Source organism: Ambystoma mexicanum, chromosome 6q (genome assembly GCF_040938575.1).
Source record: "Ambystoma mexicanum isolate Mex_15411 chromosome 6q, UKY_AmexF1_1, whole genome shotgun sequence".
In the NCBI taxonomy this organism is placed as follows: Eukaryota; Metazoa; Chordata; class Amphibia; order Caudata; family Ambystomatidae; genus Ambystoma; species Ambystoma mexicanum.
Window position 1 is genome coordinate 68,694,168 of NC_090937.1, and position 26,606 is coordinate 68,720,773.

The following is a 26,606-nucleotide window of genomic DNA, read 5'->3' on the forward strand; positions in this document are numbered from 1 at the left end:
ATCACCCTGTTTTTATTTTAAACCAGAAGTGTGTGCAAAATGATAACTGCCATATGTATTTTTTTACCAATCTTGAAATCCTACTGCTAGCCTTTTAAGCATGCAGGAAAATCAAAATTGCACAACGGTGCATAAATGCCTTTGTGAAGTGAAATTTACAGAAAGTGAATTATTGCCAGTGTGTCTTTTTAACTCACCTTTGTGATTTATTTAGGCTGAGAGAATTTGATTGTGTTGTGCCACGGATAAAGTGTTTTTTTTTACATTTTCGTGCTAATTTCTATTACTTTTAGTTTAAATAAATACCAATATATTTCCCATACACCGGCCTAGTTCTTGGCTCATTGCTAGCCCTGGGGAGAAGGATCCAAGGGGCATGAAATGTGTCTGAGATAGGGCTAAAAAAAAGAGTCTGTTAAACAGTGTTTTGCATAACCACCTGAGTGGGGATGGATGGAACCCCCCGTGTTGAGGGTGGCTTATCAATAAACTGTTACAGTGAAAAGTGACTTTGCTCTGCAAAAATCCACTTTGCACAACTCTGTGAATCAGGGTGTTTGTTGGCAGTGCATAGAGACTTTGCACCACGCTAGAAATTCCATTAATTAGGCCGCAAGTCACTACTTAATGCTTTTTTGGTGAATTAGGCCCATTTAGTGAGGTGCAAAGAGTACACTTGCAATGTAAAGTGGATTTGCTCTGCAAAAATACCCTTTGCACCGCTCTGTGAATTAATGCCCAGTTCAACTTGTTTGAACTGCACTAAAAGTTCCCTGAATTAGACCCTTAGTTTCTTTGGAGTCAGCATATGTTGCTATTTTAACTCCAAGTCTAGGGATATATGCAGTACTACCAGAAATGCATCATTAAAAGCACTCCTGCAAACTATTTCATGCTTTTTTCAAGACTGTTTCTCATTGCCCGCAGAATTTAATTAACACACTCCTCTCCTGCATCAAAATTAGCACCTATGGGTCCTGTAGTATATCTTGGTATACAGCCATTAGCTGCTTTCTTTCAGTGAGACACAAGTTGAATGCATGGTGCATTTAATAATAATAATAATAATAATTAGGCTTTTATATAGCGCTACAAACCCTCAGGTATCTGAGCGCTGCTTATTATTACCCACGGTGTGTGGTGCTCATTTATCGACCTCGGAAGGATGAAAGGCTGAGTTTGGCCCCGCCGGGATTCGAACCTGCGTTAACAGGCTCTGCACGGGTGTCAAAGCGGGCGCTCTACTCGCTGTGCCACTTGACCGGCTATATTTAGTAAGATAAGGGCAGTCAGAAGCCAGTCTTCTGGACACATCATAAGGCTGTGTCTTATTATTTCTTAATTTTTTCTGGCCATCTCCAAAACTGTAGTACAGTTATAGAACACTGTAATTCAGCAGTGAGGGTGTGTCGAGTCAACTTCCAGAGTACTAGTGGACCTGGGGTGAATATCAGTTTCTAAACCATAAATCAGCCCCACACCTCCAATACACCAGAAGGGATCTGAACAGACTGGACTAGCAAGCCAATTATAAACCTCCTTGTCCTATTTTGGTAACGTGGATGGAACGGCAGGCTTATCTCCCAAAGGTTGTGGATTGTTGGTTAGTTGCAAGACAGCAAAAATACAATTACTACCCAATGATAAAAAGGGTCTGTTCAGTAAAGGTTATATCAAAAATATCTACTTTATTTATATCACAACACACAGTTCTAGCAAAACTACAAAATACAACCCACCCTATAAAGGAATGCAGAGGACAGAGAGTTTCAAGGAAGGAAAAGGGATGCACTCTGGATACTGTCAGGAGGGTATGGTTAATAACCACAAGGTTACTTGACTTCAGCACAAAAGGAGCAATGGGTCTTAATATGTCTCTAGAGCCCTTCGGGGAAGGACCAGGGGGACAGAACCACAATGTACCTTGTGTTGTAGGTGTTCTCGGTGATCAACAGGGTCGCGTCGGTTTCGGTGTGCTTTGCAGACTTCTGTGACAGAGCTCAAGATGGGAGTCCGCTGCGGGTATTGGGTACTGGTGGTCGAACAAAGCTGGATGAACGGCTGCAGGTTGGCCTAAACTGCGGCTCGGTATCTGGAATCGCTGTTTCAGTGCTGATTGACAGTTCTGAAGCACTGGTCGAGACATCTCAGATGTTTCTAATCGACTGCAGCTAAACAACAGTCAGCAGTGCAATCGGTTGCAGTTCGAGGAACTCGACTGGCTCAAAAATGTCCTTTGAGGTGGACTGTGCTAGATGCTCATTGAGGCACTTCTACCAGCTTCTTCAATGGGCTTGTTTTGTCCTTTAAAGCAGAGGGCCCAAAGCTGAGGAGTTTGTTGCAGTTAGGCAGGCCTTTGTTAGTTAATGAGGCTGGCCATGGCAGATGTTGGTCCTCCCCCTTTCTGGAGATGACATGGTGTACTCCAGGCTGTCAAATCCCAACTAAATATGACAGGGCAAACTGTGGTTGCTCTACCGTCATGCCATTTAATTAAACATTTCAAAAAAGCCCAAGCGAGCACACACCAACCGTGCGGATGGGAAAATTCCTCAAAGAGGATAACAGGCAATTACACAGGGACAGCTCTGTTTGATTCAACTCCGATATTTGAGTTCAAGTATTCCAATCCGTTTAGCAATGAAGACATTCAAAACATTAAAGCAACGGATGCCCCTGTTCCCTGTATTTTGCTTTAAATCTTGGTTGCCTACTTAAAGTGTACAGGTTTAGTTTAGAAGAGATAGGAAGATGAGGGAGGGATCTCATTTATAGGATCTGGTGCTGGGCTATGTAATTTTTGTCTCACCAGATGATTTGGACTACATCTCCCAACAGCCCTGGTAAGGAATCATGGGAGTTGCAGTGAAAACAGCTAATAAGCCAGAGGTTGCAGGCCCATGATCTAGTGACTCTCGAGGGTGCAAATGGCCAGGCTTACTGAGGAACCATGAACTAAGTACATTCAGCATTTGCTTCAACTAGACTGTTGAGTAATGGGACAATCAAATGCAGCACTAATGGCCCATATCCCGTGGTCACCCTCCTTTATTTAAAAGCAGGGGCTATTGAATGTTCCCATAGGAAAACGAGTATACGGTTTTGATGGAGAAATTACATTTATTTTACTTCATATTTTGGCAAATATTCTGGAGGCATTTGTTTATAGCCCTAGGTTTAGATAATCCAAAAACTAGGTGAACGTTGTAATGTCCTATCTTCATGCCCATGCTCACATTGCAGAGACAGGCGATCACCTCTCCCCTTTCACTGTTTGTTGGGGGTTGCTGCCCATCATGTATTTTGTAGGTGGGGGTTACCGCCAAATCTCCAGTCTGTACATGAGAAATAAAGAAGGTACCACTCTGTCTATCAGGCTCTTTTGTGCTATTGCGCATCGTGTTTTATTGATCTCATTAATATCGTCCTCAAGCGAGGATTCAACAATGGCAGCGAGGTTGAACCCTGCCGTGATATACCTCTGACCGTGCTGGTTGAATTTCACACCCGAGGTAACTTGTCACCTGCACCCACATCATGGACCCATTCAAGGGCTGGGCAACCACCCGTGCGTGTAGCACCATTGCTACAGCTGATCGTCCCGCTCTGCTGCGAGCCCAGTATTGGGGCTCAACAACGATGCAGGCACCAGGGAGAATGCCCACATCGCCTCAGAAAGCCTGAAACAGACGTTCGGCAGGACACTGCATTACGCACAGAGGTGTGACCGCTCAACGGCAAGCATGCCCTACCCGGGCCCATACGTATGCTCCTGCTGGCTCATCTGGCACATGAAGAGTGCCCAGCATACTCATTTACTCCACATTGCACCTCCATGTGGGCGATCCCAACATGAAAAAGGAATGTGCACATGGCCTGGAAGGCGCCGCCTCACCAGCCAGCACCAACCACTGCTGCTAGCAGAAAGTCGGCATTTGGACCATAAATTAAAGGTGAGAGTGCCCAACCAGCCCCCCTGCCTCAGAACCACTGCCATCATGTCAGATAATGAAGGAGTTAGTAGCTCCTTAAGCCCACCGTCAAGATCATCCACTCGCAACCCAGTGCCCAGGGATGATGGGGGATACGAATCTCTGCAACTACAGGCGGTACAGCCTTTTGACATTTCGGACACAAGTAGTCTGGAATCCCGGTGGAATAGGTGTCTCAAGGAACTCAATATCTACATTGACGCAACAGGTGTCAGGGAAGAACGCCACCTCAAAGGCACACTAATGCACTCGCTAGGTCCAATTGTAAGGAACATTGTGTTTGAAATTCCAGAAAACTCAACTGACACATTTCAAGGCATCACTGATTTGTGAATGATTATTTTGCTTCCTTAAAGAACGTAGATTATGAACGCCACATATTCCACAAATCCACACAAGAAAAATGGGAAACGATGGACAACTTCATCATGAGACTATGCAAAAAGAGCAAAATACTGCGACTTTGATGCTACCTAGAGACAAGGCCCTAAAATCACAAGCGATTGCAGGATGTGAGTCAGCTGAATTCAGGAAGAAATTACTGCAGAAGAGCAGGACATTAGAAGAAATTCTGCAACTCGCTAGAGCTGACACGGTACTATCCATGCAGACTGAATATTTGAGCAACATTAAAATTACGCAGGCAGCCTCTCTAGCATCCTTGTGTCTCGTGCGATCGTCTGAACGGGACCAGAAGAAATGCTATTGTTGTGGATACAGTTTTCCTCACATAGGCCCGTGCCCAGCCGTATGACACAACTATGACAAATACGCAGGTGAAAATCACTTCTAATCAGTGTGCAAGTACATCAAATACTTTCAGAAAACAGAAAACCAAGGGGAAACTAGGAGGCGGGAAAGCCCCCGTCCCAGAACATGGCGATCTCCAGTCCTCAGTCGAGGTAGCTCGCATAGCAGAAACCGAGAGTCGTTGCACAGGGACAGACGTCACAGAGAAAGATGGGAAGATGCCAGGCGCACACATTCCCAGGAAGAACCAAAAAGAAGGTCAAAACGGCAGAAAATAAGAAATTTAGAGGCCTAACCAAGGCACCACAATGAATCTGATTCCTCATCATGAGGCGGCGCCCGCAAAAGAGGCTACGTACATGCCATAGGTAACACCAGGGCAACCTAATATAGCCCGACTTTGCTGCTACAAATAAATGGACACAGTCAGAAATTCCTAATAGATACAGGAGCCACAGCTAACGTGATTAATGAAGAGACATATAGGTCCATTGGCAACAAGAAACCACTTAAACTGCAAGATATCGAAATATATCCATACGGCACAAACACACCGTTAGAATGCAAAGGAATGTTCAAGACGACCTGCACAAAGACAAGAGAACTAAGGCCACAATATATGTGGTTAAAGGAGAAGTCCCAGGAGGTAGCATCCTCAGCTTAAGGTCGGCCATCCAAATGGGACTGGTGCATGTGATGTACCAAAACATGTCAGCCTACACGACCAGTCCAAAGGACATGATGACAAAACATTTCCAGACATTATATTATTCAAAGGCCTAAGGGAATTAAAAGGGAAACAAATCAAGCTGCATATCAATTCAAATATCATGCCGGTAGCACAACACTACCGTGGAATACCCCTCAACATCCAGAAACAAGTGGAGGATGAAATATAATCACTATTAAACCAGGACATCATAGAACGTGAAACAGGACCAGCGCCCTGGGTGTCACCTGTTAGGCAGAATGACATGTAGTACCCTTTGGAAACACTACATGCAATTAAAACTACAAGTGTAAGCACAATTTCACCTTTGGTACAATCCTGTACTACACAGTAAAGTGGTAGCAATGGCTGACCAGCCAGACTTATCTCAAGAGTTTAAGTGAGCAGTAGAACAAGTTACACAAAGGACCAACTAATACAGTGATTTAAACAAACACTTAGTCAGGGTTTCTTGGTAAAAGAATATACATTTATTTACTTAGTCAGTTTGAAAACATTACACCAGCAAGAGCAACTCAATATCACACACTAATAAACCACAAATACACAACCGGTAAGTAAATGAACAAGTTTAGGTCTCCTGAAGTGGGAGCAAAGTGGCACTTCAGATACTTAATAAAGGGATAATAAGACAAGGTTATAAGAAAAGCAGCCCAAATACATTCATAGGCAGGGCAAAGGGTTTTAGTTAACTACAACCAGCAATTCGTCTCAATAGGCCTTGGCCAAAGTCAATGGTTCAGAGACTTTGTATAGGATATCACAGTTCTGGTAGATAACGGTTAAGTCTTTGCCACGGAGTTTAGAAGAATTTGGTTAGGTGAAAAGTTTGATAAATGTTTAGGGAAGGACAAGCCTTCGAAGTTGAGGAAAGTTCCACGAACTTCGCGATGGCCGAAAAGATTTCTGGACCGTGTTTGCACAGTACCTTGTTAATGAAGAAGAGCTGTAGCTGAGGCAGTTGTTCCTAGCAGTTTGAGCAGATCTTGCTGTTCCTGAGCTTCAGTCGTGGGGACAAGAAGGAGGACGTCGGGAGGTTCCTGCACTGCCCAGGTATGAGGCCAAATAGATAGTGTGTGCTGGGTCAGTAAATATAATGAGGCTAGTAAAGTCAATTTAACTTTACATGCTCTGGGAGACAGTATTCAGTCCCAGAGAAGGTATTTAAACCTTGGGAAGTCTGAAAGACATCCCTGTGCCACTGCACTGAATGTGCTGTGTGACACACATAGAGAGATGATGCCTATGGAGTTGTTTTAAAACTCCATAACCAAAGAACACAAAAGTAAACACATTGAAAATGAAAAGTTCAAAGACCCAAAATATAGCAAAAGAGCTGGAGGGCTCTAAGGTAGAGGGAATTTAGCACTGTTGTGAGAATTCTCCCTAACATCGCCCATAGTGCCAGTACCTAAAAAGGAAAACAACAAAAGCATTTGCATCTGTGTAGACATGAGAGCACCCAATGTTGCAAATGAAAGAGAATGACACATGTCCCCACGAATTACTAATATGATGTTCTTGTTACACAGTGCAAATGTTTCTCCAAATTAGATTTAAATAAAGCATGCCACCAACTTGAGCTGCACCCGGACTCTCGCTACATAACTACTTTCTCCACACACTCAGGGCTGTTTCGCTACAAAACACCTCTGCTTTGGAGTATCTTCCGCTGCAGTGATTTTTCAAAACGAGATACATCAGAGTATTAAACACATTTCCCAATGTCTGAACTACAGCGATGACATTTTAATCTTCGGGACAACTTAAGAGGCCCACGATGATACAATGCGGCTGGTGTTCATGGCCCTAGAAGAAGCGAACCTGAACCTGAATGTAGACAAAAACGAGCTAATCAAATCAATGCTCAAGTTCTTTGGGCACATCTTTTCGCACAAAGGGTTACAACCCAATCCAGACAAAGGGCAAGCACTGGTGGAAGTACCCACGCCAACATCAACATCTGCCATCAGGTCATTCCTGGGCATGGCAAGCTATTGTACCAGGTACATTCAGGACTTTCCTTCCGTCAGCATACCCCTCTCTCTACTCACCGGCAAAGGACAAGAGTTTGTGTAGTCCACCGACTGCAAAGATGCATTGCAGGGGATAAAAAGACGTATCGCCTCTGCCTCATGCATGGCCTACTATGACCCAGAAGTAAATACTGAAAATACTGAACTAACAGTTAACGCCAGCCCTGTTGGACTCAGGGTAATCCTAGCACAAATAAAGCTCACCATACTCTGCACACCGCATAGTGGCTTAAGAAATCTGTAGCCTACCATCAACTGAGTGTGCATACTCACAATCAGAGAAAGAAAGCCTTTGTGGTAGTGTGGGCATGTGAGCACTATCACCTATTTCTGTATGGCCTTTTACCATCATCACAGACCATCAAGCTCTCATGAACATTTATGGAAAACCCACAGCCAAAATGGCACCTCGCATCGCAAGATGGGGACTCCACCTAAAGGAACACTCATTCACCATAATTAATCAACCAGGGAAAGATAGCAACTCAGCTGACTTCCTGTCTAGGTATCCCCTACCTGCAAAAGATGAGAGCCAATCCATCAAGGCCAACCAATATCTCAATTACATTGTGAGCAATGCACTGCCCAAATCACTCACCATACGACAGGTACTTGATAGCATGTGGCAAGACAATGTTCTCACAGCCGTAAAAGACTGTGTAACGTCAGGCAAGTGGCCTCAAGGAATCAGAAACGAGACATTGCAGTCTGAAACAGAGAAGAAACAACTCCAGACTTTCCATTTGATATGACACACCCTGTCTGTATCCCCTGAAGGATTACTGCTAAATGCGAATAGGATTGAAATCCGTGAAAACCTCCAAAATCAAATAATTGCCATGGCACACACAGGACACCATGGAATTGTGTCCCCCAAGAAACAACTCAGAACAAAGGTGTGGTTACCACAAATGGACATCAAGGTCGAACAGACACTGGGGAAATGCATAGCCTGCAAAGCAGTTGCTCCTTGCACCTTCTCTGAACCACTCAAAATGACGATGCCGCAGCAAGTGTGGGACGCAGTTGCTGTCGACATGTTTGGGCCCCTCTCCAATGAAAAGAGCGGCCTAGTGATTATAGATGAGATGTCCGGATTCCCGGAGATACACCTAATTCATTCCATGGGAGCCCATTCAGTCATCCCAGCTCTCGATAAGACTTTTGCAGACTATGGAATCCCCACCATCGTGAAGTCTGACAATGGACCCACATTCAGCCGGCATGACTTTTCAATGTTCGCAGAGCATCTAGGATTCCAACACCGCAAAATCACACCGCTCTGGCCTCAGGCGAATGGAATGGTAGAGAGGTTCATGGCCAGTCTGAAATGCACTCTGCAAATTTTCCTCAATCACAAGGGGATCATTTATGCACGCCATCTGCACGCTTCTCAGGGACAATTGCAAAAAAAACACACAGCTAAACGGGTGTGTGGCCCTCAGAATTAATGTTTGGCCACGTTGTGAGAACCACTCTCCCACACAACCCCAGAAAGGAAGTGCGCTGTGAACAGTGAAGCCAAGGCCAGAGCAAATGATCAGGAAAGCAAAGACAAAATGAAAGAATTTGCTAACAGCAGGAGGAAGGCAAAGGACAGTGACTTTCATGTAGGAGGTCAAGTGCTAGCATGCCAAATCCAAGGTTCCAAAGTAACACCTGCATTCAACCCTGATCCCATGACAGTGACAAACGTCAAGGGATCCATGGTAACAGCAGCGAGTCCCACAGGCACCGTCACTCTTCAGGCCGGTTGAAAGTGACATGGCTCTGTGGAGTGAATACTCAACCACTTTTGATGACTCCTATGATGGAGACTCTGAGGTCATGGATGGTGATGTAGACACGGATGACTGTGAGGGTGATCAGAATAACAGCACCCCTCCCATGTAAAGCCCGTCAAAAAGGGCAATTTGCAGACACTCAAAATAGATTTAGGAAATTGGTTAAAAGTAGGAATTTTCTGTTAAGTAAGGAGGAGATGTAATGTCCTATCTTTATGCCCATGCTCACATTACAGGGAGAGGGGCACCGGTCCCCTTTCACTGTTTGTTGGGGGTCGATGCCCACCCTGTATTTTGTTGTTGGGGTTACCGCCAAATCGCCAGTCTGCGCCTGAGAAATAAAGAAGGTGCCTCTACGTTTATCAGGCTCTTTTCTGTTATTGCATATCGTGTTGTATTGACCTCATTAATATCACCCGGAAGCGCGGATTCAACAAATGTGAATCATGTTGACTTATTAAGTCAGCAGCACGTTGAACATAGGTTGTACGTTCAATTATATTCTGTATACGTTATTTCTCAGTACAGTGTAAAAAAACATCAAAATGTGTGAGGGTGAGATGGAGGAAGTTTGAATATGGGAACATATTAAACAGGAGGAATTTATCCAGAACCACTTTGGCACTTATAATGTGCCACGTGTACAATGTGTAGGTTTAACACACGTACCAGCCATTCTTATTGGCTTTGATAGGCTCAAAATATATGGGGAAATATATGGGGAAATGGATTAGTGAGTTAATGTACCATGTAAAGTCAATTTCATAGGCTCATAGGTTTAAACATTGGAAAAGCCACTCAACGATTAAGTTAAACAATTGGAAAACCGGTTATTTACAGATCCAACAAAGGTCAAAATCTGAAAACGTGTGTTATTAACATATGTAGCTCGAGGCAAATCTACTATGGCAGGCACCCTGTATTTTATATCGAATCTGTTTTGCTTCAATTATTCATGAAAAGAAATGTTGATTGCACTGGATGAAATAGTGATATTGAGATTTGATTGTGAGGCTTGAGAGTCTGTCATTATCGACCCAAACATGCTACATCCTAACAAATTAGGAACAATGTTGACATTAAAACCAACATCAGACTACCTGGTTGGTACCAACAGCAGGATGTGGTTCTATTCACATTGGAGGCCAGGTGGGCAAAGCAACTTTGCATTTAAAAGACTTCAATGTGTAATGCACCTTTTGTTAAAGTGGAACAGGGCGGTGTACAAACAGATGGGAATGTCCAGATTTTTACTCTGTATACGGGGGAATTGACTGGCGTAATCTTCATCTGCTTCTCAGGTTCCTCGGAGGAAGGCCGACACTCTTCTCCGATTAGGCACAATGAACCCAATCAGTGAAGTAGGAGACGGGCCTGGAATGCACACGTTAGTCAATCTGGAGTCCAGAATGTTCAGTGCCAACAGATTGGCTGAATCTAGACAATAAGATTGAGCCTCTTGACTGGCCAACATTTCCAGATATTGGTCCGAAATTCTGGATTGAAGGGCCAGTCTTTCCCCAAAGTCTACAGCAGAATTTGCAGAGGCAATATCCTCCTCTCCCCCATTGCCCACAGACTTTTCACCCAAACATTGAAAGCAACATAGCACATTTAGATTAACATTGCAACGTGATATGTCCAACCAAATTGCAACTCTGTCCACTAAATATCACAATATCAATGTGTTGTCTTTAAGGTGTGCAAACTGGGTAAACATGTTACTTAAAGGCTCTACATAAATGTACTTCTTTGTGGACATTTAAGCGTCCAAAGAATGTGTTTAAAATGTACTGGTTAACATGCTCTGAACACAAACCATAACAATGAATGCTGGCATCCGGTGCTCCTAGTCTGGTTACGACTTCCCTTGCCTTCTTATGAATCACAAGGGAAGGCTTGTGTGCACATTGAACAGAAACTGCCTGCCTTGCATAAGCGATAACTATTACCATAAAGAGAGGGTCCACGAGAGACTTCTTCCACTTCAATTCCAAATGATGCCAACAACAGTGATTCGCTAAAAGACCTACCAGGGTCACTCCCTGCACCCTCTGATAGGACACGACTGTGTTTTCATTATTGCATTGTCACACCCGCGCCCATTTAACAGGTTCGTGTTCACGCCTATGTGTGTGCAGAATAGCATATTTGAAAACCAACCTATTAATACACGGTTTGGGTCATGCATGCACCACTGGCCGGAGACCTTTCCTCGTCAATGGATTTGTAAATCCATCACAGGGCAAAGAGCTTGCTGAATTGCAAATCAGTACTGTACTAGTATTGCACTTTGCTGTGACCCCAGGTTTTGCACACATGGTTGTAATTGTAATTAGTTATTTATGATGTGCTTAATATCCAGAGGTTTCTACATGCAGACCCAGGGATCGAACCTGTGTTTCTCCACGTAGTCGCGCTTCCAAGGTTGGCAAGTTGCCCCTGAGCTATCCTCTCGAGACCGGCTCTGAGCGTATCTTTCACAGAGGGATCATAAAATGTTTCCATGGTAAGACTGGCAGACTGCATGGGTCAGTTCCATTTTGATTTGTGTAATTCCATAAATGGTATAAAGAAAATAAGAAGGCACAGTGATCATGGTCGTATAGGGATTGGGCCTCCAAATGGATCAGCTGATCATATAATTACGTTTTTGTATGTCTTAAAATGTACTTCAACTCAATGCATTCCTTATCCGAGTTCACATCTAAAATGGCAGAACTGCATGAAATAGGTGGCTGGCTGTGGTGCCCTGGAAACGCCAGATAGGATCAGATCAACCTGACACCACTCAGCGATGCCAGAGCCCACGTGTTCCTTTCATTCATGGTTTTCAGTCCCTCGAGGCAATTGTCCCGCTTAATCTGTACTCAGCTATTGGAGCAGGATTCGAAGCACTTGTAAATACGTGGCTATGGTGATGTCAGACCGGAAGCACACGGACACACTCATTATCATCTCCACTGACACATCTGTACCTTTTATTCATTTTAAGCTCCACAAAAAGAAAACAATGTATGAAATAGGTGTAGCCAACATGACTGATTATAAAGCACAGAACACAGTCTGGACAGCACAATATCCAGTATTGACTAATGAATGTTTGAACTGGAGGAGCATAAATGTTTGTGTCGAATATGCTGGAGTGACGGAGCCTGAACCAACAAAGGGTGCTTTGGGGGCAGGTTCTACCCTAAGAAAAATGTTTAACGAATGGGTTAAAATTGTGAATTTCTGCATAACCAGCTGTACAAAACTGGGTAAAAATCCACAGTGTGCAATCCATTTTGTGTGCTAGCACATGAAAAAACCCAATAGATGAAAGTCAACATCAGTGCACTGGACAATTTCCCAACATATTTCTCATGATGCCTTTGCCCACACCATATCAAGTATAAAAACATGTTTTAAGCAGGCTGTGTCCATATATATCCATGCAGGCTGTACCAATGTATGCCAGTATTACTGTATAAAATAAAATGCTGTGCCACAGAAAGAAAGTATATCCTGTCTAGCTATACTAATGTAGGCCGGTGCACCACATAATCACACTCATTTTTGCTTTTAATCTTGAAACCAAGTACAAAATGCCATGACTATACGACCAGACTGGAGACAGACACTTAATAACACTGAAGATTTCTTTGCCCTTGATGCAATGTAAGAAATATCTTGCCACAGTAAGAAAGTATATGCAGACTGGCACCATTAATGTTGACCAGTCGAGCCATGTAACAATACTTATCATGTTTGATTTACCCTTGATGCCAAGTAATAAAATGCAATGCCAAAGTAAGAAAGTATATGCAGACTGGAAACACTTAGGTAGGCCAGTCTAGCTATGTAATAACACATATCAAGTTTGTTTTATCCTTGATGCCAAGTAGAAAATGCCATGCTATATATTAGGAAAGTACGGGCAGACTGCCACTACTAATGTGGGACAGTCTAGCTACATAAAAACACTTCTAAAGTTGGCTTTAACCTTGATGTCATGTAAACAAATCTATGGAACATTAAGAACGTAAATGTAGACTGGCAGTAACAGTGCAGGCCAGTCTGGCCATTTAATAACACATCATATTTGCTTTACATTTGATGCCAAGAAAACAATGTCATGCCACAGACGGTGTGGCGTCGCTCAACCTACACACATAGATGCAGATTCAACAGGAATTAGGAAGACATGCAAGAGATAGGGAACAAAGTTCTATTAGCATTTCAAGAAACCATAGATCTATAAATAGCTTAGATTATTTTCCCAGTAAATTCAATTATCACCTTCCCACTGGCAATAGGTCAGAATGGAAAGGTTGTTAGGTATACACATATATGATACTGAATTGAAGCTAGATTCTTAGGGCCTGATATACAAAACATTTTTTACATGAGAAAGTCCAATTGCAAACATGTTTGTAATTCAGGCCGTTAGAGCCACGTCTGTTTCCTCTAAGATGTAGGTAAAGGACTCTTTTTAGTATGTCATGAGATACGCTCCAGTTGTAGGGACTTTGAGATGTCCATCAGGAGGTGAATTATTTCAATCTGTGAATCCCCGTCTGTAGCGAAATCAAGGTAAGAAGCCATCTGGAGCCACACAACATCAAGGTAGGACACAGGTTTGGCACCTTAACAAGAAGGCTAAGTATATATTTTTCATGGAGTGGCCTTTAGAGTGTATGAAATTGTTTTTTCACAGAGTTACATATTAAATAGTAGTGTCAGAACCGTCCAATATACCTTGCTTCTTTAATAGTATAATGTGTTTATTATAACATGTTATGTCGATTCATATACACCCTTGCCAGTAATCAGATCAATTTTACTCATTGATCTTATATTCTTTAAAAAAACAAAAAACGAATTCTGTCATTACCTACAGACACTATAACATGACTGGCATCCTTACTGGGGCCAGTTAAACATGTATGCGCTTCCAGTGCACTTGTGATACACATAAAACAAAAGTTGAAACTATTGCTGCGGTGTGACAGGGACATTTGGACGTGACTCAGGGTTTGTTTATACCCAAAAAGTGACACATAGCTATTTGTTGGACACCTTTGAGGAAGGTCATCAATCCTTAGCGGTGGCATACAACTGAGGACATCAGAAGTACCCTGAGGTAAACAGACATTTATAGAGAATTACACACGTCTTGCCACTCAATAACCTGCATGTGGCCAGTCATCTATTGCTGTAACCCATGTTCATCATCCACTGATATTTGTCATCATGCATCAAATGTGCAGATACTAGACACTTGACCCTGTGAACATTAATTTAGGCGTTCACCAAGGATGCATGCATAATGTAATTACACAAACACAAAGAATATTTACCTACAAATAGTACGTGAAAATCTAGCAGTACTCCGTAAACAATATTCATGGAAATATAGGTACACATGAAAACTTATTTTTGGAAGCCTTTCCAGGGTAACGGTGTGACAGGCATATTAGTGTCGCAGTAGCGTGTTGAGATCAGATGAGGGACAGGGATGAGGGTTCAGGAGGTAAGGAGGTGTACTGGAGTGAAAAGGATCCCGGAGCACCAGGGTAGCAGTGCCACTCTTGGCCTTCACGGCTCACCATTAACGGCTCTCCAGTGCCGCTCTAGAATCCATGGGGAGATAATTAAACAGCACAGGACATGCAATAACATAATAACATACCATCGCGTACCCTGTGGCAGAGAAAATGAGCTGAAAAAGACTTACTCCACTTTTTGGGTGGGCTATCCATTCCAAGTCTCCCAAGACAGATCGAGAATCCAATAAATTCACTGTAAGTAAAGAAGAAAACAATTAGGCACAGACGATAAAATGCGCATAATGAAATGTAAAAAAAAAACTGCAAAGCATTTCAAGTTTGTATTTTTCACTGCATCCACACTATGTTAGTGAATGAGTTAAATGTAAAAGGTACGAATTGTAATATATGTACAAAAGCAATCGAGTATGAATGCACAATCATTCATTGAAATAGTAGACAATAGTGAAGTGAAAACACATAAGGTATGATTGAGCGTGTCAGAGAGAATCAAAGGAATAGAGACAAAAGTATAATTCAAATAGAAGACTGGTTGGAAATCATAATAACATGAGAACCTCTGTATTTGCAATCAGAACGGACAGCCTGAAAGTCGCCTGATTCAAAGAGGGGCAATACACGTCGAAAAAACATCCGGCTATATGTGCCGGTATCTCAGACAGGCACGTTGTATATCGAAGTATGGCTATCCGCCTGGCACCTAATAGGTATTTGCACTCTGTAGCCACATGGGTGGAATTCTCTGGTCACCTGCAGAGTATACATTTTATAGTTATATTATGTAATATGGAATTTGTAACAACCATTGCTGCCATTTGCATGGTCTTCAAATACACTAGTGCTCTGGCGGTTCCCAAAGAGAGGGACGCTGGGTTGGTTAGAGGGGAATGAGAAATGGGAGGAAGCATGGTTGATGTGTTTCTATGTGCAATGCAGTATTACCCTGTGCTGATTTTGTTTCTAGGCATCCTGCGTTGAGAGCATTCAGGTATGTGTGTACAGATGGGAGTCTTGCATGCCGGTGCTGCTCAGATGCATTGGAAAGGACTTTATTACATAAGTTGAATTTAGATGTATAGCATTCTGTTGTTTGATGGCTGTTTGGAGGGCTGTCCAATTGCCTTGTACAAATGGCTTCATTGGTATTAGTTTACAGTGTGGTCTATTATTTAAGGTGTAAAAAGAACTTCCAGCAAATTAAGTGTTCCTCGAGTTTGCATATTTCCTTAGGAAGACTGTTCAAGAGTTCTCTCTCTCTCTCTCTCTCTCTCTCTCTCTCTCTATGATGCAAGGCTGCTGTATAATAATTTGAGGAATGGCACAATCTGGCACAATCTGTCTGACTGAGTGAAGCTGGTTGGAGCGTTTCTTTACTAGTGGGGTGATTTTTGGTTTCCGGGAGAGCCCATTGTCCATACAATTTCTGAGATTTTTGATTACTTTCAAGGTTTTCAAGAAGTTGACCATAACTCTAGGCCAGGATGCTTATTTATTGCGCAGTAATAACAATAGTTCTTGTTTGCCAAGCTATTTATGTCTTACTACCCTTTTTACTTTGTTCTTTCAATATTTCATATCCTTGATAAAGGTATTATTTAAGACATAACCCCATATCATTGCACACATTTATATAGTCCCGTGATTTTTTTCATGTTATTCTCGACGTTAACACCAGGCGCTATGACATCACATTTTTATTTCTCCTGATGTTTCTATAGGATAGACACTGCATTTATAAAGGATTAACTCCATGTTGGATAATCTGGCACGACTCAGGCATAACCTATATAGCTCTATAAGTATATTTCTTTTCTAAAATCTAGTGTTTACCCCAATATTTATTTTGCCATTTTTTCCAAGAGTGAACATTTCTTTATATGAGGAAAACTTTGTAGACACAGCATCATATATTTTCCAGAATTGCCTTCAACAATCCAGTGAAGTATTGGACAATTTTACTGATTGTTTGAATATAATATCTATAGAATTAGATGCATGTGTTTTTTATTTATATCTTTCGTCAGTGTTAATTTGACTATTGCCTAAGGACTTAGCTAAATTGATGTAATTATCAGAGTGGCTGTCTCCTTATAAATCATTAGATGGAGGATATTGCTCCAGGCTGAAGGATTTCCAGAAACGCGTAGAGCTCGAAGATTCATGTTTAAAAGAATGCGATGAACATTTAATTTTGTGATTGAATACAATTGCAATATCCTGTTAATGTATCGATGTCACTTTCATAAGCTAACACATGTAACATAGATCTTGATGATTTATATATTTCATTATCATTTACTCACAACTTTCTATTTGTCTTAAATTATGAACCGAATATTCAGCATTTCGTGGTATGTGGGGACCTGGGGTATCTATCACTAGACACCATCTTCTGGCAGTTGGTGGGATTGTGTGGGGCTCCAGTGCTGTTTTTGAAGAGTGGTTTAATTTATGCTGTCTTGGAAGATCGTGGTACAGTTCCTGTTTCAAGTGAAGAGTTCCTCGGTTTCTGAAGGGAGTGTCCCAGGTTTTCTTTGGTGAGGGTTTCTTTGTAGATGTCCAGGGAGCAGACGTCCACTGGGGAACTTGCTTTGTTACATTCTTTCACAGGTTTTCTGAAATTCCCTTCTGTCTAGTAGAATTTGTGTATGTAATATTGCCACCTTGCAGTGTCAAATCTGTCAATGGTGTGGTTGCTTGTCTTGATGGTTATGTTTTCACCAGGCTTGTTCTAGTGAGTTTCCAGTTTATACAGGATCTGGGGCGTTGTAGTCACTAGCCCTTCTTCACAGAAGATTGCATCTAGTGTATGCCCAGCAGCACGCATTGCTCCCTTGGCAATAAACTTAACGTGAAGATTTGCCATGTAGAAGCTCAGACATTTGTTAGACATTTCATTTTGCTCCTCAAACCAGATATTCAAATCCCTTAGAATGATTAGACGCTTGTGTTAACAATCAGAATAGCTACTGCACTTGGCAGATTCTCTGTAACTATGGGGTATTAAGAGGGCGGTATGTTTGGACCTTCCACCTAGCATTTTAAACAGAAGCAAATTATTTTGCACATCTGTGCAGCATGCAGCTCGTGGCTGTTCATTGCTGTGGGCCAACGTGTAAAGGGCATTGGAACATTTTTTTAACCAATTTCCTTACTAACCATACCCATAGGTTAGTGTTTGATTTTGTTAATGCAAAGCCACAAACCTATATATATAAATGACTCCATCTATACTAGTGGAGCAGTGAACAGAAGAGGTGGTAGAGAGCAGCTGCAATTCAGATCTTGGCTCCTTTTTTTTGGGACACCTGGTAGAGTAGTGCTCTGTATTCTGGAAGTGATGACGCAGAATGATAAGCCTTCCATAGTACAGACTTCTCTTGTGAGACGACTTCCACTTGACCATGTAGAACCATTTGTGCGAGATGTTTTCTCTTGTATAAATCTTGTGTACGTTTCAGATGGAATCTTGCACTAGCCCTGTTCATGCTGTCTGAATACCTGGTTGTTAGGGAAGCTTTTAGTGACCCTGAACATGTCTACCTGTTTTTGGAATGCACCCACTGGCTCTGCCAGACGTCCAGAGCGGGTGTCCCAGGGGACCTCGTAATAGGGCGGTATGGGTTTAATGGCGCCGGCACCTTTACCGGGACCGGTAAACACATACCGCCGGGTCGTAATGAGGACCACTGTAGTGTTCTAACTTTCATACAATAGGGTGTCTTTAGAATTCAATTATAAAGACACATGGCATTCTTATGAAAGTAATTACACAAAACAAACACCTATGGGGAGGTAAGAGGATTCTGAGCCCTCTTTTTGGCACATCCTCTATACTTGTAGGCAAAGCCTAAAACAACAAACAAAACAGTGCCAAGGGGCTTAATTTGATCCCTTTTCCATCTGGTGTCCCGATCCTTGCAGCATTTGTCGCCAATTATTAATTAAGTTCCAAACAGATGTACAAAAAATATATCATTTATTAGTTTTCAGCATCATTAAGAAACTATAGTTAAATTCATAGTAAACATTAAAAGACTTCAATAGTCAAACAACTAGTATAAAGTGCAAATATTGGTAGCATCTACCTCTTCGCAATTTTGGAAGTAAAACAGCAGAATAAACAAAACAACCTAAAATAATCACCACAGATACCAAAAAATCATAAACACTGTGAAAACCAGGAGTGAATGAAAATTGTGATCACTCCGGGGTGGTGTTGTGCAGATGTCACCAGAATCAACCTAATCGCTCACTACATTCATTCTAATTCAGACATACTAATTCATTCATTCAACAATTTTCAACTAGTAATTACACTGCATGTTTTTAGAATTCACTTCTAAAGACACGACAAACACGACCTGTATAGATGAACATTCATAGGTACTGCTCGCCCACTTGCATCTCATTAAAGTCTCTTGGTAGCAGACAGACCCAAACTGTTCACACCAACCAGCTGGTCAGTGGCATGCATTGCACTGGCCAATTGAAACCTCCACAGTCATTATAGACAGGCGAGTACTTCCACCTAACTAAACACAATCCAAAGAAGCACTGGAAGTGATCCTTCAGTACATTGTACACTCCCCTGTGTCAGTTCCTAATATGTGAAAGCGCATGGCAGGGAATTTTCTAGCATTTCAGTTTCCATCCTATTTGCGAAGATGGGATACACACTTAAATAGATGGGGATGCATTCCCCCTCCCTCCCAATCAAATGTGCACAAATTCACTGTGGATCAAAAAAGGTCAATCTGAACACGTGCATCTATAATACATACGTTCATATGCCTTTTGTTGATGACTGAAACCCTGCTTTAATCATGGTGGAGTACAATTGAGCCAGCACAATTTTACCGGATGGTTTTGTGACCTGTGCAAAGAAGCAACCCACTGCCATAATTGATCTCAGCGCTTGTGGCTCTCTGATGAGTGCTGCTGTTTTCCACTGCAAGGCTTTCATTTCTGCTGAACCCCGTGCCCCTGTCCCTTTCTCCTCTCCCAACACGCCTGCCCGGTTTGGCCCGATTCGAGCTCACACGACCCAAACAACCATACAAATCCTAGGTAGTGGGAGAAGGGCAAAGGCAAAGAGTCACGCTCGGTTGTCTGTTCACTGTGCCACTCAGGCCCTACTCCTGCCACTTGCACAGATCCAGCGCATCAATCAACATCCAGTTATGGAATATGCCAGATTAATTTCTACTCCTCGATTGCCCCAAACTAACTTTTACATTGTAAATTATACGTTTTGCCCTTCTGCATTCATCATTACCCTATTAGAACAATTGCACACAATATATTAAGTATTTCCCAACTGTACTTTGCTCCTTGAGTGCATAACTTTAATTGCTTTGCATTGCTAGATTGATTCTTGCCAGTACTAGATTAGCTGTTGTCCAAATCTTCTTTGCTTCCGGATGTCATAATATCATTACTTTGGACTGCTAGATTAAGTCTGGACTGGTAGATTGGTTTTTATTAAACCACATTTCGCTGCTTAATTGCTCCAGATCAACTGTTGCATTGCCACATTCATTGAAACATTTCCAAACTGGCAATTACATCGCTATATTAATTATATCAATTCTAAACAGATCAATTAGTTATTGCTCATCTTTACGTCATTTCTTGAATGCATAATATTATTTTTTTGCATTGCTTTGATGTTTTTGGTTGATTGGTTATTGGCCAGCCATTTTCGTTCACTGATTGCCCCAGATTAATACTGTGGTTGCTAGTTTAATTATTACAGTGCCAGATTCACTGTCATCACTGGATTTATGATTGCACTGATACAGTGCCAAACTATACTTCACACACTGATTGCCACATTATGTGTTACATTCCAAACAGAATAATTGCACTGCAAAATTAACTGTTAAATTGGCATCTTGAATTCATCACTAGATTAACTGTTGCATTGATAGATACATTCTACACGTCTAGATTAGTTATTATGCGATTGTACTTCACTCCCTGATCACATAATATCCATTTTGTTTCACTCCCTGGTTGTTTTGCATCGTTTGATATTTCACAACCAGTTTAGCTATTCCTCAAGTGTACTTTGGTCTTAAATTGCACCAAAAAATTATTTTATTCCGTGATCAAATTTGTCATTGTCAGATTGATGGTTGCATCGCTAGATTAATTACAAAAACATAGTTAATGCCCAGCTGCACTCCACTCCTTCATAGCATAATATTAATGGTTTGTATTACTGCATCAATCTTACCTTGCAAGACTGGTTATTGCCCGACTGCACTTGCCACCTGATTGTTCCAGACTAATGTTGAATTGCCATATTAATAGCAGCATTGCCAGTTAGATTTTTTGCATTCCTAGATTAATGATTCCATTGCTAGATTAATTCCACGAAGATAGATTAGTTATTGCCCACCTGTACTTCACTCCTTGATTGCATATCAATAGACAGATATTATACAACTAGGTTATATATTGTCCAACTATTATTCACCTCCTAGTCGTATTATATTACACTTTTTTGGCCATTGTTGGCCAACTGGCTTCAAGTTGCAAGTTACAAGTTGCTTCACCATGCGGTTAGTAGTTTTGACCAGTGTTGCTGAATAAATATTCTTTAAAATAAACAATTTGCCTGACATTTTATCAAGAAAACTCGCCCTTGGGTACTATTCAAACAGTGTCACAAAAGGAATGAATAGCCATTTGCAACTGTCGGCCACTTTTTCATTGGTGCCCAAGACAATATCATGGCCCAGTCTGACCCTGCCTACAGAACATGTAGCCTGTCCTCGGCCTGCGATACTACATAAGGTCGAAGGAGTTATACCTTTTGGGCAATTGCCGTTTCATCTTCATGATTGGGATCACTGCTGGTATCGTAGCAGCATGGGGATCGGTAGGCAGGTTAGCCCCAGCTCATCCCTATACTCCTGCAGAGCAGTTGTCTTTTTGTAACACTTTGATTGCCATGTTATGGACAAGTCAGTATTTTAACTCAGGCTCTGAAAAACAAACAGTGTCAGCTGCGAGCTCACCTACAAGCAGGTGCTTTATCTGTTGACCTAAGCAAGTACAAACAATATCACTTCATGTAAAGCTTCTGGGAGCTTACTGCAGACAAAATACAGTATCTAGGCGTATATGTCAGATGAAGCTGTCTTTTAAAAACTGTTCATGAAGAATTGTGTGTCCATGCTTGGACCGTCCTCGCAAGAGAACACCTGTTTCTATTGTCTGAGCTTGTCTCTCCTTTTTCTACATTTACTTAAACTGTTTGAACACTAGTGCAATTAACCTCAGATTTACTAAAGAGTTTGCGAAGATCTGAATGATCAAACCAGCAGAATTTTGGGATATTTGTGTTTTCCTAGAACTGCTTGTCTATGATTAGCCCTACATTATTAGCTAGCGTCACTGTTATTGTAATAGCTAGTAACAGAACTCGGACAAGAGGACCCTTTTTGAGGTATGGGGGCCTCTCTCAGGAGTAACCCAAGTGCATGTTTTTTTTTTCGTTTCATACGAGAGGCCTACTCCTGATAGCATGTACAGCAACACTAACTAAACGACGCTACAGTTCCATTTCATTTTGCGTGAAGGGCTTAGAATGAGGCGATGTTAGAGTCTCCATGTTGCTGCAACCCTAGAAGAAATAGCTGCCTACCCAAGTTAGCAAGGAGCGCTCTGTGACATTAGCACCAGGGTCAACTCGCCCCGCTGGGAGAAATTGGCATTATATCAAATGTTTCCACTGCTAGGCTGATTTTCGAACTCTTTGATTGGTTTTAATGTGGTAAATAATGTCCATGTGTACTTCACTCCAAGGCTGCAAAATCACCAGCCTGTCAAAAGCTTCTTCATGCCACATGCCATTGCTGCTTGTACCACACTGCTTGTTGGACCAATTCAAACAGATCACCAACCTGATGTCAAATACCACCTAAGGAAGCTCTGAGACACTATTGAATGCCCAAAGCAAAGGATAACGTACTGTGAAGAGGCTGTTCCACCGGGTCTACTTTTCGGGCCATAGTGATGGTAAATCCCCCCTTCTCTGCCTATTAATTTTAAGAAATTCTTGAACTTTGACATTGTGCCAATTAAGTGCTGCACACCCCTGCTGATCTACCCAGAGAACCATTTTACAAACATCTGGTTTTCTGTGTTCACTTTACAAGCATGTTTTTTGGGCTCGTGTTTTTAGTTGTCTGCATGTGAATTGTTTAATTAAAAAGCTATATTTTAAGAGAACCTTGATTGGAGCCTATTTGTATGTTCCAGTCTTTGTACTATTGATATGATATTATATGATATTGTATTGATATCGCGCTCGTGTTTCAGTGCGTGACCAAGCAAAGAGAGGGGACCAAGGGAGAACAAAAAATAAAAACAACAATCTTACTAGGCCCAGTGACATTAAGAATGCGCAAGTGCATGGAGAAGGGCAAAGGGGGAAAGTGCATTGAAGGGGAGAAGTGGAAAGTGCTGAACAGAGGAGAGAAAAGAATAAGTTAAATGCATGAATAAATACAGGCAATTAAAAAGTGGTAGTGCAGACTGTAAGTGGCAAGTTCAAGATATGTCAGATAGGGCATATCTGATAAGTGCAGAGGAAGTGTGGGGCACTGTATGGGTACAGGTACAGAACCCAGTTCAATGGGAGGGCCGGAGGCAGTGCAGGAGGGAGGCAGGTTGAGCAGGTACGTGGGCCCAAAGGACAGAGGGTGTCCAGGTGCACAGTGCCAAGAGAGAAAAACAGGTCAGCAGGGGATAAGAGGGGCAAATGCGAAAGCGAAGAGGAAGGTCTTGAGCTGCTTCCAGAACCATAGATGGTTCTCCTCAAGTTTCAAGGTGGCCGGGGTAGCTGTTCCAAAGGGAGGCCCCAGCCGAAGACAGAGATCTTCCCCAGCTTGTTTCTTTGAAAAACGACTAACCCTGAGGGAGTTAGAGGTCGAGGAGCGAAGGGCTCCAAAGGGGAGGTATTTGCGGAGGGATAGTTGAAGGTATTTTGGACCCAGGCCCCAGAAAGCCTTGTGGAAAATGCAGAGGGTTTTTAATTTAATACTTGCATCATCCACTGGGAGCCAATGAAGGGATTTCAGAGCTGGAGAGATACGATCCCAGGGCTTGAGGCCAAGGACAAAACTTGCAGCCCTGTTCTGGATTAGTTGTAGAGGGCGGAGAGTGGAGGCAGGTAGATTTAGAAAGAGGCTGTTACAGTAGTCCAACCTGGACAGAACCAGAGCTTGAGAGACAGTGAGCTTCTGGGGGAAGGAGAGGAAAGGCAGAGTACCTCTGAGGAGATGGAGTAAGAAGTGTGACTTTTTAAAGACAAAAGATGACCCTGAGGTTCTTGTCCTCGCAGGTGGGGATAAGAAGAGGGCCAAGGGAGGCTGGCTTTTTCGGTTGCTACTGTTATCAGTTCACATACCTACTGACAGGCTCGGACTGGCCTATAGAGCAATAGGTCCATGGCCGAACTAAAAATACAATAAACTGGTGTGGGCCTGTTTTTTCAGTCAATGTGGCCCACTTTTTTGGCCAACGTTGGCCAACTGGCTTCAAGTTGCAAGTTACAAGTTGCTTCACCATGCGGTTAGTAGTTTTGACCAGTGTTGCTGAATAAATATTCTTTAAAATAAACAATTTGCCTGACATTTTATCAAGAAAACTCGCCCTTGGGTACTATTCAAACAGTGTCACAAAAGGAATGAATAGCCATTTGCAACTGTCGGACACTTTTTCATTGGTGCCCAAGACAATATCATGGCCCAGTCTGACCCTGCCTACAGAACATGTAGCCTGTCCTCGGCCTGCGATACTACATAAGGTCGAAGGAGTTATACCTTTTGGGCAATTGCTGTTTCATCTTCATGATTGGGATCACTGCTGGTATCGTAGCAGCATGGGGTTCGGTAGGCAGGTTAGCCCCAGCTCATCCCTATACTCCTGCAGAGCAGTTGTCTTTTTGTAACACTTTGATTGCCATGTTATGGACAAATCAGTATTTTAACTCAGGCTCTGAAAAACAAACAGTGTCAGCTGCGAGCTCACCTACAAGCAGGTGCTTTATCTGTTGACCTAAGCAAGTACAAACAATATCACTTCATGTAAAGCTTCTGGGAGCTTACTGCAGTCAAAATACAGTATCTAGGCGTATATTTCAGATGAAGCTGGCTTTTAAAAACTGTTCATGAAGAATTGTGTGTCCATGCTTGGACCGTCCTCGCAAGAGAACACCTGTTTCTATTGTCTGAGCTTGTCTCTCCTTTTTCTACATTTACTTAAACTGTTTGAACACTAGTGCAATTAACCTCAGATTTACTAAAGAGTTTGCGAAGATCTGAATGATCAAACCAGCAGAATTTTGGGATATTTGTGTTTTCCTAGAACTGCTTGTCTATGATTAGCCCTACATTATTAGCTGGCGTCACTGTTATTGTAATAGCTAGTAACAGAACTCGGACAAGAGGACCCTTTTTGAGGTATGGGGGCCTCTCTCAGGAGGAACCCAAGTGCATGTTTTTTTTTTCGTTTCATACGAGAGGCCTACTCCTGATAGCATGTACAGCAACACTAACTAAACAACGCTACATTTCCATTTCATTTTGCGTGAAGGGCTTAGAATGAGGCGATGTTAGAGTCTCCATGTTGCTGCAACCCTAGAAGAAATAGCTGCCTACCCAAGTTAGCAAGGAGCGCTCTGTGACATTAGCACCAGGGTCAACTCGCCCCGCCGGGAGAAATTGTCATTATATCAAATGTTTCCACTGCTAGGCTGATTTTCGAACTCTTTGATTGGTTTTAATGTGGTAAATAATGTCCATGTGTACTTCACTCCAAGGCTGCAAAATCGCCAGCCTGTCAAAAGCTTCTTCATGCCACATGCCATTGCTGCTTGGACCACACTGCTTGTTGGACCAATTCAAACAGATCACCAACATGATGTCAAATACCACCTAAGGAAGCTCTGAGACACTATTGAATGCCCAAAGCAAAGGATAACGTACTGTGAAGAGGCTGTTCCTCTGGGTCTACTTTTCGGGCCATAGTGATGGTAAATCCCCCCTTCTCTGCCTATTACTTTTAAGAAATTCTTGAACATTGACATTGTGCCAATTAAGTGCTGCACACCCCTGCTGATCTACCCAGAGAACCATTTTACAAACGTCTGGTTTTCTGTGTTCACTTTACAAGCATGTATTTTGGGCTAGTGTTTTTAGTTGTCTGCATGTGGATTGTTTAATTAAAAAGCTATATTTTAAGAGAACCTTGATTGGAGCCTATTTGTATGTTCCAGTCTTTGTACTATTGATATGATATTATATGATATTGTATTTATATCGCGCTCGTGTTTCAGAGCGTGACCAAGCAAAGAGAGGGGACCAAGGGAGAACAAAAAATAAAAACAACAATCTTACTAGGCCCAGTGACATTAAGAATGCGCAAGTGCATGGAGAAGGGCAAAGGGGGAAAGTGCATTGAAGGGGAGAAGTGGAAAGTGCTGAACAGAGGAGAGAAAAGAATAAGTTAAATGCATGAATAAATACAGGCAATTAAAAAGTGGTAGTGCATTCAGTAAGTGGCAAGTTCAAGATATGTCAGATAGGGCATATCTGATAAGTGCAGAGGAAGTGTGGGGCACTGTATGGGTACAGGTACAGAACCCAGTGCAATGGGAGGCCCGGAGGCAGTGCAGGAGGGAGGCAGGTTGAGCAGGTACGTGGGCCCAAAGGACAGAGGGTGTCCAGGTGCACAGTGCCAAGAGA

The 26,606-nt window shown here is 42.3% G+C and overlaps 1 protein-coding gene across 2 annotated transcripts in view; it reads right to left on the reverse strand.

The window, feature by feature from the left end:
• EPHA5 (EPH receptor A5) overlaps positions 1 to 26,606 on the reverse strand; it is a 938,871-nt gene that overhangs the window by 868,667 nt on the left and 43,598 nt on the right. For both annotated transcript variants that reach the window (XM_069630489.1, XM_069630488.1), the window contains exon 2: positions 15,012 to 15,076. In XM_069630489.1, coding sequence (XP_069486590.1) covers positions 15,012 to 15,076 — 65 coding nt within the window. The remainder of the gene's footprint in view (positions 1 to 15,011; positions 15,077 to 26,606) is intronic.